This window comes from Sus scrofa, chromosome 6, assembly GCF_000003025.6.
Source record: "Sus scrofa isolate TJ Tabasco breed Duroc chromosome 6, Sscrofa11.1, whole genome shotgun sequence".
NCBI classification, from domain to species: domain Eukaryota; kingdom Metazoa; phylum Chordata; class Mammalia; order Artiodactyla; family Suidae; genus Sus; species Sus scrofa.
The window spans coordinates 117,974,619-117,989,380 of NC_010448.4; the positions used below are offsets into that span (position 1 = coordinate 117,974,619).

General features: G+C 33.7%; 1 protein-coding gene across 5 annotated transcripts in view; it reads right to left on the minus strand.

Moving 5' to 3' along the window:
* The window catches only part of NOL4 (nucleolar protein 4), a 456,396-nt gene that overhangs the window by 342,988 nt on the left and 98,646 nt on the right, over positions 1 to 14,762 (minus strand). For 4 of the 5 annotated variants that reach the window (XM_021096221.1, XM_021096222.1, XM_021096224.1 and 1 more), the window contains exon 2: positions 250 to 399. In XM_021096221.1, coding sequence (XP_020951880.1) covers positions 250 to 399 — 150 coding nt within the window. Of the gene's footprint in view, positions 1 to 249; positions 400 to 10,466; positions 10,551 to 14,762 lie in introns of all 5 variants that reach the window. The other variant, XM_021096225.1, reaches the window with a different exon arrangement.

The window sequence follows — 14,762 nt, forward strand, 5'->3', positions numbered from 1 at the left end:
AGAGAAAATAAAGTGGTAATTCTAGAAACAAGTTTAAATTATAGTCAATAGACTTAGTGAACATACAACCAAAGCAGAATCAGTAATAATAATAGTTTAAATGTTGGGTATGACCATGACATGGTCTCATTTATGTTGAAGTCAGAATATTCCTAATTATTTAACCCATCTTTAATAAGCATATAATATGAAATTTTAACGTGCACGCCTTTTACTTTTTTTTTCTTTTCTTTTTTTTTTTAAACTTACTGCTTTGTAAGTTCTCTTTTGTCCAGCATGTTTCCGAATTTGTTCTCCATTTGGCCCTGTTTCCACATGCATTGAATAGATGATGTCAAAGAAATCTTCAACAACAGCTACCCGCCGCAAAGACAGCTTCTCATCTACCCCTATGCCATCCTGGAAACAAAACCAAAAAAAAAAAAAAAAAAAGAAAAGAAAAGAAAAGAAAGGCACAAGATTAATAATAAGGGAATACGTATTAAATATATAAAATTAACATGTAAAGTTCATTAGACAAAAATATTTCGATAAACTGAACCAAATCATCTAGATAGGAAAGTTTAAAAATTCATGATATAATATCTCATCATTTTGTACATTTTTTACATATAAAACTTTAAGAAATATAAAAAATGATAACAGGCATAGTTAATCATGCTTACTCATTAACGTCATCTTTTAGATTTATAACAACTTATAGCCATCAATATCACTTTCTTAAATTATTCTAAAATGTATTTTTAAGGCCCAGTAATTAGAATCAAAAGAGAACACTCTTTAACACCATATACAAAAATAAATTCAAAATGGACTAAGGACCTAAGTGTAAGACATGATACTATAAAACTCCTAGAGGAAATGATAGACAAAACACACTAAATTGTAGCACTTGTTTTTGGATCTGTCTCCTAAAGTAAGGAAATAAAAGCAAAAATAAACAAATGAGAGCTAATGAAACCTATAAGCTTTAGCATAGCAAAGGAAACCATCAACAAAACAAAAAGACAGTCTACAAAAAAGGAGAAGATGCTTGCAAATGAAGTGACTGACAAGGGATAAATCTCCAAAATAATACAAACACCTCCTGCAATGCAATATCAAAAAAACAAACAACCTAATAGAAAAATGGGCAGAAGATCTAAATAGACATTTCTCAAAAAAAGACATACAGATTCCCAAAAACACATGAAAAAATGCCCAACATTGCTTCTTATTAGAGAAATGCAAATCAAAACTACTACCATGTCTCACCTTACACCAGCCAGAATGCCCATTATCAAAATACAAATGATAAATTCTGGAGGTGTGGAGAAAAGGGAACCCTTTTACACTGTTAGTGAGAATGTAAATTGGTGCAACCACTGTGGAAAACAGTATGGAAGTTCGTCCAAAAAATAAAAATTGAACAACCATATGATCCAGCAATCCCTTTCCTGAGTATCTATCTAGAGAAAACCATAATTCAAGAAGATACATGTACCCCAATGTTTATTGCAGCACTATTTATAACAACCAAGACATGGAGGCAACCTAAATATCCACTGACAGAGGAATGGATAAAGAAGATGTGGTACATATATACAATGAAATATTAGTCATAAAAATTAAATAATGCCATTTGTAGCAATACAGATGGACCTAAAATTATCATACTAAGTGAAGTTAGATGATAAAAGACAAACATCATATGACACCATTTATATGTGTAATCTTAAAAAAGGATTCTTTTTAAATTTTTATAAATTTTTATTTTTAGTTTATATTTTTCATGAAAATCATCCACTTCACACGATTTTACATATTTACTGCATACATAGGGTCTCACAGTGTAATCTCTTGCATTTTACTGTTTGATTTTTGTACCCTTCCTCTTTCTTTTTTTTCCTTTTTTAAAAATTATTTCCCCAATACAATTTTTTTTTCTACTGTACAGCATGGTGATCCAGTTACACATACATATATACATTCTATTTTCTCACATTACCATGCTCCATCATAAGTGACTAGACATAGTCCCTGGTGTTACACAGCAGGATCTCATTGCTAATCCATTCCAAGGGCAATAGTCTGCATCTATTAACCCCAAGCAACCCATCCATCCCATGTCCTCTCCCTCCCTCTTGGCAACCACAAGTCTATTCTCCAAGTCCATGAGTTTCTTTTCTATGGAAAGTTTCATTTGCACCATATATTAGATTCCAGATATAAGTGATATCATATGGTATTTGTCTTCCTCGTTCTGACTTCATTCAATATGAGAGTTTCTATTTCCATTCATGTTGCTGCAAATGGCATTATTTTGTTCTTTTTTATGGCTGAGTAGTATTTCATAGTGTATATATACCACATCTTCCTAATCCAATTATCTGTAATGGACATTTGGGTTGTTTGCATGTCTTGGCTATTGTGAATAGTGCTGCAATGAACATGCGGGTGCATGTGGCTTTTTTAAGGAAAGTTTTGTTTGGATACATGCCCCAAAGTGGGATTGCTGGGTCATACAGTAGTTCTATGTATAGATTTCTAAAGTACCTCCATACTGTTCTCCATAGTGGTTGTACCAGCTTACATTCCCATCGACAGTGCAGGAGGATTCCCTTTTCTCCACACCCATTCCAGCATTTATTTGTGGACTTAGTAATGATGGCCATTCTGACTGGTGTGAGGTAGTATCTCGTGGTAGTTTTTATTTGCATTTCTCTAATAATCAGTGATATGAAGCATTTTTTTCATGTGCTTGTTGGCCATCTGTACTTCTTCCTTGGAAAAGTGTCTATTCAGGTCTTTTGCCCATTTTTCCATTGGGTTGTTGGCTTTTTTGCTGTTGAGTTGTATAAGTTGCTTGTATATTCTAGAGATTAAGCCCTTGTCAGTTGCCTCATTTGAAATGAAAGTTTTTTTAAAGGACAAAACTTTAGCTTTACTGACCAAGAAAAAGAGGGAGAAGACTCAAATTACTAAAATTGGGAATAAAAGGAATATCCCTACTGACCTAACAAAAACTTTTTTAAGTTTAAAAATATTATAAAAAACTGTATGCTAATAAATTAATCATATAAATGAAAAATTCCTATGAAGATACAAATTATTGGGATTAGAAAAATAGAAAATTTGCATAAGTTTGTCACAAGTAAAGAGACAAAATTAGTCATGAAAAAAACTTTTCATTAAGAAAAGTTCAGGTTCACAGAGTTTTACTAGACTAAACATTCAAGGAATTAAGGTCTATTCATCACAAAGTTTTCTAGAAAAATGGATGAGAAAACACTTCTCAAATCACTCTATGGGTCCAAGATTACTTTTATATCTAAACTAAATACATCACATAGAAAAAACTATAGACAAATATATTTATGAATATAGATATAAAAATCTTCAAAAAACTATTAACAAATAAAATCTAACCTTTTGTACCACAACCAAGTAGGATAATCCCAGGTTGGTTTAATATAAGAAAATGAATTAATGTAGTCTATCATAATAATAGAATTAAGGGCAAAAAGCATGCAATCACCACAACAGATGAAGAAAAATATTTGATAGAAAGAGTATACTTTTCTTAAAAAAACTCAGTAATCTAGGAATAGAAAAGAATCCTCAATATGATAAAGAACATCTTTAAAAACCTCACAATTAATATTTAATGATGAAAGACTGAATCATTTCCATCTAAGGAACAAGACAAGAATGCTCGAGCCACTTCTATGTAACATTGTATTGGAGGTTCTAGTCAGGACAATTAATCAGTAAAAAGAAACAAAAGGCACCTAGATTGGAAAAGAGGAAGTAAAACTATATTTAAAGATGACATAATCTTGTATATAAAAATCCTAAGGAATGCACTAAAAAACTGTTAGAGCTAATAAATGAATTTTGCACAGTTAAAATTCAAAATCAATATACAAAATCAACTGTATTTCTATTAATTATCAATGAACCATAAATAAGAAAAAAATAATTTTATCCACAATTACATTAAAAAAGAACACTAGTTATAAATTTAGATTTTGCAAAGTTATCATTAGCAAAAGAAGAGCAAAACTTGTATATTGACAGCAAAACATTATTTATAAGAAATTTAAAATGATTTAAATAAATGCAAAGACATCCTATATTCATGGATCAGAAGGCTTAGTACTGTTAAGATGGCAATATTCAAAAACATGATTTATGGGAGTTCCCATCATAGCACAATGGAATCAAATCCGAGTAGAAACCATGAGGTTGTTGATTTGATCCCTGGCCTCACTCAGTGGGTTGGGGATCCAGTGCTGCCGTGAGCTGTGGTGTAGGTCGCAGATGAGGCTGGATCTGGCATTGTTGTAGCTGTGGCATAGGCTGGCGGCTACGGCTCCAAATAGACCCCTAGCCTGGGAACCTCCACATGCTACAGGTGAGGCCCTAAAAAGACAAAAGACAAAAAAAAGATTTACATATTCAATGCAATTGCAATTAAAAAGGCATCTAGCTTTTCTGCAGAGATTGATAAGTTAAAATTCCTATGTAACTGCAAAGTACCAAGAAAAAACAAAATAACCTTTTAAAAGAAGAAAACTGGAGACCTCACACTTGATTTCAAAACTTACTATAAATCTAAAGTAATAAACGTAGCATAGTACTGGCATGAGAACAGATATATAGATCAAAGGGATAGAAATGAGATTCCAGAGATAAACTTGTTTTCCATTCAATTCCAACACAAGTGTCAAGATAATGCAATGACGAAAGAATAGTCTTTTCAACAAATGGTGCTGAGATGATTGGATACCTAATGCAACAGAGTGAAATATAATCTCTATGTCACATCATGAAAATTAAACCACAATGACCATAGATCTAAATATAAGACCTAAAACTTTAAAGTCTTACAAGAAATCAGGAGTAAATATTTGTAATCTTTTTTAAGGCAAGGTCTTCTTAGTTATGATACCAAAAGCAAAAGCAGTAAGAGAAAAACTAATAAATTGAACTGCACCAATTTTGTAAAATCCATACTGCAAATGCTATAAACCAAAAAGTGAAATGATGACCGATCTACAAAAATGGGAGAAAATATTTGAAAATCCTATATCTAACAGAAGATTTTCATCCACAATACATGAAAACACTTACAACTCAGTAATGGGAAGACAAATAATCCAATTAAAATTGATTAAAAATTTGAATAGACATTTCTCTAAAGAAGATATTCAAATGGCTTAAGAACACACAAAAAAAGCTGCTCAGTGTCATTAGTAATCAGGGAAATATAAATCAAAACCTCAATAAGATACTGAGTCACACTCACTACAACTGTCATAAATAAAAATAAATACCGGTGAAGATAATGGAGAAATTAGAACCCTTATGCATTGCTGATGGGAATGCAAAATGATGCCGTTGCTTTAGAAAGTTTGGCAGTAACGTGGAAAATTAAACATAGACTTACTAGATGACTCATAAACCCATGCTTTTGTATATATTAATAGAAATGCAAATATACACTCATATAAAATATTGTACAATACATTGTATTATGTATTATACATAATACATCAGCATATTCATAATAGTCAAAAAAGTAGAAACAACTGATGAATATATATAAATAAAGACTTTATATAAAAATAATCATACAAAGAAGTAAAAGGAGAAAAAATAATGATTCATACTATACCATGGATGAACCTGGAAGAGATCAAGATAAGTAGAAGAAGCCAGACACAAAAAAATCACATATTATGATTCCTATCATATGAAATGTCCAGAAGAAGCAAATTTACATAAAGTAAATTATTAGTTGCTTAGGACTTGGGAGGAAGAGAGAATAAAGATGACTGCATATGGGTACAAGTGTCTTTTAGAATGGACAAAAATGTTCTAAAATTAGGTGACAGTGATATTTTTATATCCTACAAATCTGCTAAAAACACTGAACTGTACACCCTAAATGGATGGATTGTATGGTGTGTGAGTTACATCTCAATAAAGTTGTTAAAGTACGTGGTCTCTAACAGCTTAGGATCTTGAGTTTAAAGATGCCAAAAAATAAAAAACAGAAGAGCAGCTCATATAATACTCATTCAAGCAGTCTACATCCATGTAAATAGAAATGGTTCAATCACCAAGGCTCACTTGTGGTATACTGGAAAGTGTTTAACAACTGTCTCAATAAAAACAAAATTATATAAACACAAACTGTTATAAATTTTAATGATATAAAAGATTTATAGTATGTAATTTATAAGTAATAATACAATATACAATATTTTTATTGTAAATTCCATATAAACAATTGGCTCTCGTGAGCTAGTACAACCTAGTTCTAGGATTCCACTGTTTTTATGTCATTCAAGATCAGTGAATGACATATATAATGAATTAAGTGAATATTTTACAGTATAGTTCCTGTGTTTAACCACTGATAAAAAAAAAGCCTCTGATAACAAAAACTCAAAAAATTAACTTATCTAACACAACATTTCAGGGTGCTATAAAACATACAGCTGGCTACATTTCTTTGCTTTCTTTTTTTTTTTTTTTTTTTGTGTGTCTTTTTTAGAGCTGTACCCATGGCAATAGAAGTTCCCAGGCTAGGGGCTGAACTGGAGCTATCGCTACTGACCTACACAACACCAGATCTGAGCCGCATTTGCGACCTACTCTGAAACTTGTGGCAATGCTGAATCCTCAACCCACTGAGTAAGGGTAGGAATAGAACTCGCATCCTCATGGTTACTAGTTGGGTTCATTACCGCTAAGCTGCAATGGAAATTCCAAAAACTGGCTACTTTTGGAAAAACTTTGTATTAAAGCTTAAATAATAACACAACTAATCAAGTTTGTAAATTGAGTCTGTGACGGCAAATCTACTCAAATAAAAAAAAATTTTTAATGCTTTTACTGTATTACATTGACACCAAAGTGATATTGAGGGAAAACAACGGTTAAGCTCAAAAATGAGTCACCCTCACTTCAATTTCTGCTAGCTTTCTGATTGCCAATTGCTGATATAATACATATACACATAAAAAATTAAGGCAATCCTATGAAATTAATCCATGAGAGATACCAAGCTTAGAGATGCTGACATTATTACAATGAAATCAAAATGTCATTCATGTTAAAAGATTAACATACAGTTCTACCTGCCTCTTCTTGGCTTTACAGGATCTACTGGGGAGATACTATTCCTGAGTTACAAATTCAATTTCCATTTCCAACTATATTATGAAGCCAGATAAGAATAACTGATGACAAAAGAACCACTGTGGGGTGAATCTCTCTCTTGCAATCCTTCCTGACTCCCATTCTCCATAGGAGATTGTGTCTGCTTGGGAGGTAACACGGCAAGAGATGGATGACACACTGACACTAGGATTCCACTCAAGAACACTTTCAGGTCAAAATAGGAGTGTTTATGCCAGTTTTTCACTCAATTAAAAAAAATTATAAGCCTAAAATTTGATACATCAAATATAACATCTACTGAAATAATTTTCTTTTCAGTTATAATAGAGAATTTAAACTCAGACCAACATAGCACATTTACTGCCTAGGAATCAATGAACGAAAATAATTATCATGTTTCTTCCTCAGTCCAACTGTTCTGAAACAGATATTCTAACTGGCAAAATCGTTATCATAAACTAATTGATGTGATAGACAGCATCTTTAGTGAAATATCTAGAAAGAAAAGTAGTATGAAGAGCTGTCAATTCATAATCAATGACGAAAACAACATAGTAAAAAAATGAGATTGTGAAAGATAAAAATCATTAATACTCAATTTTCAAGAGTCCTAGTCTCAGGGATTCACAGAGACCATCTATAAATAATCTAATCTAACTTTTACCAATATATTTGAGGTTCTGAGGGTTACCCTTGCTCCTACCCAATTCTGTTGACTCCATAATCTCACTTTCTCCTGGCAGATTAGTTGTCCCAGGCTGAGATACTGTGATACGGGATGAAAGAAGAGGAGGATTCAGTCTGGGAAGACTAAAAAGCATCCAAAACAGAGCTGATTGCAGCCATGTAAGGACACCTAGATACTGTAGAATATGGTTCTGCAGGATAAATGCAATCAGGAAGTCCAGGAGTGGTGCAGTATGCAGAGATACAGGTATTGACAAGGCTTAGGAATTTATCTCCACTATGTGCAAGATACTATGATAGATTTTTAGCTGACTTTTTAACTGATCTCAAAGACAACTGAAAAGATGTTTTTCCCGTTCGAAAGAGCTTGTGGTCTACCACTAGAAGTTTTGACGACGTATGCTGAAAGAGACTATTATTAACAGAGTATGATAAAGTTAGTATGCTCCAAGGCTGGTTGCCAATCTTGGCTATACATTGGGATCTTCTGGTGAACTTTAAAGGACAGTATGTCTGATGTCTAAATTCCTCCCCGAGATAATGTGACCAAATTAGGTCAGAAATGCACCCGGGCATGGGTTTTTTAAAACACCTCCATTGGTGATTCTGACATATAGCAAAGCTGACAAATCAGTAGAGGAGTTAGTTACAGGTGAGAAAGGAAGAAAATGCTGGGCTCATGGGTGTCAGACTCAGTAGTCATTCATTATTTTTCATGCGGGGGAATCCATTCAGGGTTCATAAATGTGGGAATTCCAAAATAGATTAGTACCCTAAAGCAACTCCGGTAGTAGTAAAATGTAAAGTATATCCAGAGTGAAAAGGAAGGTACTGACAATAGGGGAAAGGAAGGGGCAGTTGAGAGAAAATTTGAGAAGGTAAAATTCAGCCATTGCTGGTGACTATTTAAAGGTAAGGGTTATACTAAAGAAATTAATGGAGCTGAAGATAAAAAGGAGGTAGGAATGGATAAAGATGTGGTACACACACACACATGCGCACGCACGCACGCGCACGCACACACACACACACACACACACACTGGAATATTACTCAGCTGTAAAAAAGAATGAAATAATGCCATTTGCAGCAACATGGATAGACCTAGAGATGGTTATACTAAGTAAGTCAGACAAAGACAAATATCATATGAGATCACATATGTAGAATCTTAAAAAATGACAGAAACTTACATACAAAACAGAAACAGACTCATAGACTTCAAAAGCAATCTTAAGGTTAACAAAGGTGAAAGGCGGAGGGAAGGGATAAGTTAGGAGTTTGGGATTAACATATATACATTACCATATACAAAACAGATAATCAACAGGGACCTACTGTATAGGATGGAAAGCTCTTTTCAATATTCTGTAATAACCTATATGGGAAAGAATCTGAAAAAGAATGGACATATGTATATGTATAACTGAATCACTTGGCTGTACACCTGAAACTAACACAACATTATAAACCAATTATACTCCAATATAAAATAAAAATTATTTTTTTTTTAAAAAGGAGGCAGAGACGTGAACGAAACCAAAGGGAAAGAAAAAGAATGAAAGAGGGAAGTTGGCAGGTGACATGGAAGCCATGGGTGTGAGGTCAGAGGAAATGAGCAGTGCACCCTCCACTGCACCCTAAGCCAGGCCCACCTTGGGTGGTCCCTGATAATGTGGTGCACACGTGGTCCTTTACCCTCATAGCACTTCCTGAGGCCTGACACTGCTGTTATTCCCAGTTTACATACAGGACACTGGACACAGAAAGCATAAGTAACTTCTGCAAGTCACCAGATTGTGCTAGGATACAAAGTCAGGGCTCCAGAGCTGAAACAGTTACTCCTATGAAGAGGAAAGTGACATGAAAATACACATTTCCACTCTTATTGAAGCAGAACTTGCCAATTTTCAAAGTGGTCATCTTCAGCCAGAAACTCTTTTTTTTGCGTGCGTCTTTTTAGGGCCACACCTGCAGCATATGGAAGTTCCCAGGTTAGGGGTCAAATCAGAGCTGCAGCTGCCAGCCTACACCACAGCCACAGCAATGCCAGATCCAAGCTGCATCTGTGACCTACACCACACAACTCACAGCAATGCTGGATCCTTAACCCACTGAGCAAGGCCAGGGATCGAACCTGCAACCTCACAGACACTAGTCAGATTCATTTCCAGTGAGCGACAATGAGAACTCCGGGAAACTCTTTTAACATTAGGGGAAGATTCTGCCATTTGGCCCTCAGGGCTTTAGTTAACTTAAAAATTGTATATTTAAAAACAAATAACCACAAAACAGCAGATAAACTAATGTATAAGAAAACTTCAGCTAAAAAAATCCAATTTTATGCATTGATTATTGAAGAAATTTACCCTAATTATATGTAAAACATAGTATATTTATAAAAAAAATTAAAAATAATGTTTCAGGGGGAAAATAGTATGACGACAGTAATGAAGAGAAAAATGAAGTATTTCAACCTAAAATACTTCACTCAAAAAAAATGTTTTGTGAAATCTCTATACAATTTATTAATTTTGTACCAACAATTTATTTGCAAAAAAATAGAGAAAATTTAATTCTACTTCCTTCCAAAATTGTTTACTTACCCAAGAAAACAGCACTGAATTCCAAGTTTATGTCTCTTCAATGAGAAGACAATTATAATCATTTATATGGAATATTCATTTTCTCTGCAGCATAAACAAAAGTCCAAGTTACTAGGAGGCCAGTCTCTGCCAGCGCAAAGAAGTCTGGGAAGACATTGCTTTGCCATATATTCAGGTACAGGCAAAAGGAGCTTTCCTTGTCAGACACAGGAGAAACTTTTTACCACCTACCTGACACATTGTTGCTGCCCTTGAAGTAGAAATAACTTTCAATTTTGCGGTACTGATTAACCAATTATTATTCAGTCTGCATGTTTCCTTCTTTTTTCATTATTTCCCTGCATTAACATCTATTAAATGGTTTATGGAGTAAGCAAGAAAAAGGTAAAAGCTATATTTCTATCCTTAACTGATTTGTTTAATATAAATGTAGCATTCATTTGGAGATTTAATTGTCTGAGCTGTCTCTTTTAGTCATTGTGGATAATTCAGTATTTGGCTATGCCTGAGAAGTCCAAATGCATCTTCTTGCATTTTCTCTTAATTATAATAGTCATAATCATTACCTAGGAAAGTCCCTTCTATACTTTGTTACTAGGAACCAGAACAAGGCAAATAAAAAGTGAGTTTTAGAGATATTGCTAATACCCATAGCAAACTTAATGATAAAATAAATAATAAGTTGAAAGATATAGCATCCATGGCTAATAACCTATTATGCATAAGTATATTTGGAGGAAAATGCTGACAGAAAAAAAAATCATTTAAAGTTCTTTGCAAGACTATTTACAATAGCCAAGACATGGAAACAACCTAAATATCCATCAATAGAGGAATAGATTAAGATAGATGTGGTACTGATATACAATGGAATACTACTCAGCCATAAAAAAGGAAATAATAGCATCTGCAGCAACATGGATACAATGAGATTCTCATACCAGGTGAAGTCAGAAAGAGAAAGACAAATACCATATATCACTTATATGTGGAATCTAAAATGTGGCACAAATGAAGCCATCTACAAAACAGAAACAGACTCACAGACATAGGGAAGAGACCTGTGGTTGCAAAGGAAGAGGGTGGAAGTAGTGGGACGAGCTGGGAGTTTGGGGTTGGTAGGTGCAAATTATTACAATTAGAATGAATAACCAATGTTATTCTATAGCACAGTGAACTATATCCAATCCTCTTGGGATAGAACATGATGGAAGATAGTATGAGAAAAAGAATATATATATATATATATATATATATATATACACACACACACACACACACACACACACATATATAAATGGGTCACTTTGTGTGTACAGCAGAAATTGGCACAACACTATAAATCAACTATACTTAAAGAAAAAAAAAACTTTGGGGATAAGAAGACTAACTTTTGGGTCATAATCTGAGAAAAAAAAGGAAGGCTTTATTTTAGGAAAACTCTGAGATTAGCACATTGTGGTACATCTGGCCATAAAGCAAGAATTTCTGACCTAATTAGAAGGCAAGGAATTAAAGCCTAGAAAGAAAAACTCTTCACTTTCTAAACTGATCAGCAGAGCTGTTACAGAATTTCGCTGGGAAGTAAACACGAAAATTTAGCTAGTGAGGTGTGTAAGTGAGATCTTCATTAAAACTTTGCTATCACATTTCCCCAACACTGCTATGCCCTATATTAATTATCATTACTATTACAATATTTTGATGAATGGTATTGACACTTAGGTTGGCAATCTAAAATTATCAATCTTTCTCTTATCCAGTAATCAAATAATTCTACTTTGGATTGGTCTCCAATCCACTCCTACCCCCTTTTCTACTGGGGCTCCTGATTTACTGGCCCAGGAAATGCCTTCTGGAGTCCAGGAATTACAAAGAGGCTTAATAACATTGCAAAATCTATTTTTGATAAAGATTATCTTGTATGTAAAGCCTTGATTTGGGTTGATGAAGAATAGTATTTTTCTGAGTTAGCACTGCCTACCATAGACTCAAAAATACAAGGTGACACAGGTACTGAGCACTATGTCTAAGTACTAAGTACACATACTGAGTTCTAAGCCAGCCCTGGCTCACACTATGGAAACAGCATTTTCTTTATCATTTTATCATTAATTGCTGTCCTTAAATTACTAAAAGTCTTCCTTAAAAATTATAACCATATCAATTTACAATTTAAATTTCTACTGGACTTTTTTATGACTATAAGGTAAATATTAAACTCCTTTATTACACATTTAAATCTTAATCTGATTCCAATTAATTTACCACAGTCCACCTTATCTCTCACCATCCAACACATTCTGATCACAATGAACTTTTCAACTTTCCCTGAAAATTCCATAAAATTCATGAGTCAACTTCCCCATTAGGAGATAAGCTTTCTGCAGGCAAAGACTGCTTGTCTTTTTACTGCCAAGTCATAAGGACCTAGAATTGCACCAAGCAGAAACTAAATGGATTATAATTTTTGAGCAAATGAATAAATTAAGGAATTAATAAATGAATATTCTCTGCTTTCTCTTTAAAATGTCTTTCTTCAAATGGCAAATTCTTGTTCACCCTTCAAAATCAATGTCCAATATCAATGATGTTTTCCCTGATTCCTTAAAGCTATTCACTGATTCCTCCATGTTTGTACTTCCCTTTATTCATACCTGTTTTTAGCACAGTTTTTAGCATTTAAAATGCTATTTGGATTTTTAAAGTTTTTAATAATTTATATAGAGCGAAATGCTCAGATCTTAAGTATATTGTTCAGCCAGTCTGGGAAAAGGCATCAAACAACAAACATTTCAATCATCCTAGAGAGTTCTTTCATAACTCTTCTTAGTCAGGCCCTTCAGAGCAATGACTAATGATTTCAATCACCAGAGGTTAGTATCTGCCTATTCCAAGTGTTTTTTTAAGTGGGATTACACAGTTTGTACTTGTGTACTTGTTTGGGTCTCATTTCTTTTATTTAACATAATGATTTAGAGATCTATTCGTGTCTTTGTGCACAAGAAGTTTTTCTTTTTATTTCTGAATATTCCATTGCATGGCTAAGCCATGATTTGTCCATTTTCCAGTTGATACGCATCTAGGTTGATTCCTGTTTGGTGCTGTTATGAAAAAAAAAATTTGCTAGGTTGCATTTTAAACAATCTCTTCACTGTAAGATTCTTAATCTGAAGTTCCTATTGTGGCTCAGCCGACTAGTATCCATAAAGATGTGGGTTTGACCCTTGGTCCTACTCAGTGAGTTAAGGATGTGACATGCTGTGAGCTGTGGTGTAGGTCACAGATACAGTTCAGAGCCTCCATTGCTGTGGCTGTGGTACAGGCTGGGAGCTGCAGCTCTGGTTATACCCCTAGCCTGGGAACGTCCATATGCATGGGTGTGGCCCTAAAAAGCCAAAAAAAAAAAAAAAAAAAAAATCCTTAATCTTCACAATGAGTTAATCAAGAAAAGATGCTTGGTGATAATTATTTTGAAAATTTAACACCTAATGTTAACACCATATGTCCATGGCATATAGTATTTGATCAGTTAAGATCCAAAGGAGTATAAATTGTATTTCCATAACCTGGATAATTTTTAGAATCTCTTTGCCAAACAGCTGGCTCATGCTGTAAGTACTGGGAAGTAGTACTACATTTTTACCTCTTTGAAGCAAGCTACTGTATTCCACCATTTACTTTCTAAGTTTCTTTATGAAATTCCCTTACATTTCTCCGGGCTTTGATTTCCTAATTTGAAACATGAAGAAAATTATTGCCCTTACCTCTTTGGCTCAATTTGAGAATTACCTGAACTTTACATGGAATTTAATAAGCACTGAACAAAGGTTAGTTACTTTATTATAGATAATATATGTCCTTCAAATATCTGACTTTTATATAAATAGACAGCTTGGGGGATATTTTCCTAAAAAAAATGTGGGAAAAATTAAAAGGTACTCAGAAGAGCTTACATGATGTTGAAGGAGAACAAAGTCAGAGGACTGACACTACCTGACCTCAAGGTTTACTATAAAGCTACAGTGATCAAGACAGTGTCAGATCGGTAAAAGAACAAATAGATCAATGGAACACAATATAAGATACAGAAATAGACCCAACTAAATATAGTCAATTGGTCTTTGGCAAAGGAGCAAAAGTAATATAATGGAGAAAAGACAGTCTTTTCAACAAATGCTACTGGAATAACTGGACATCTACATGTTAAAAAAAAAAAAAAAGATCTGGACACAGACCTTACAATCTTCACAAAAATTAACTGAAAATGTACTGTAGACCTAAGTCTAAAACTCA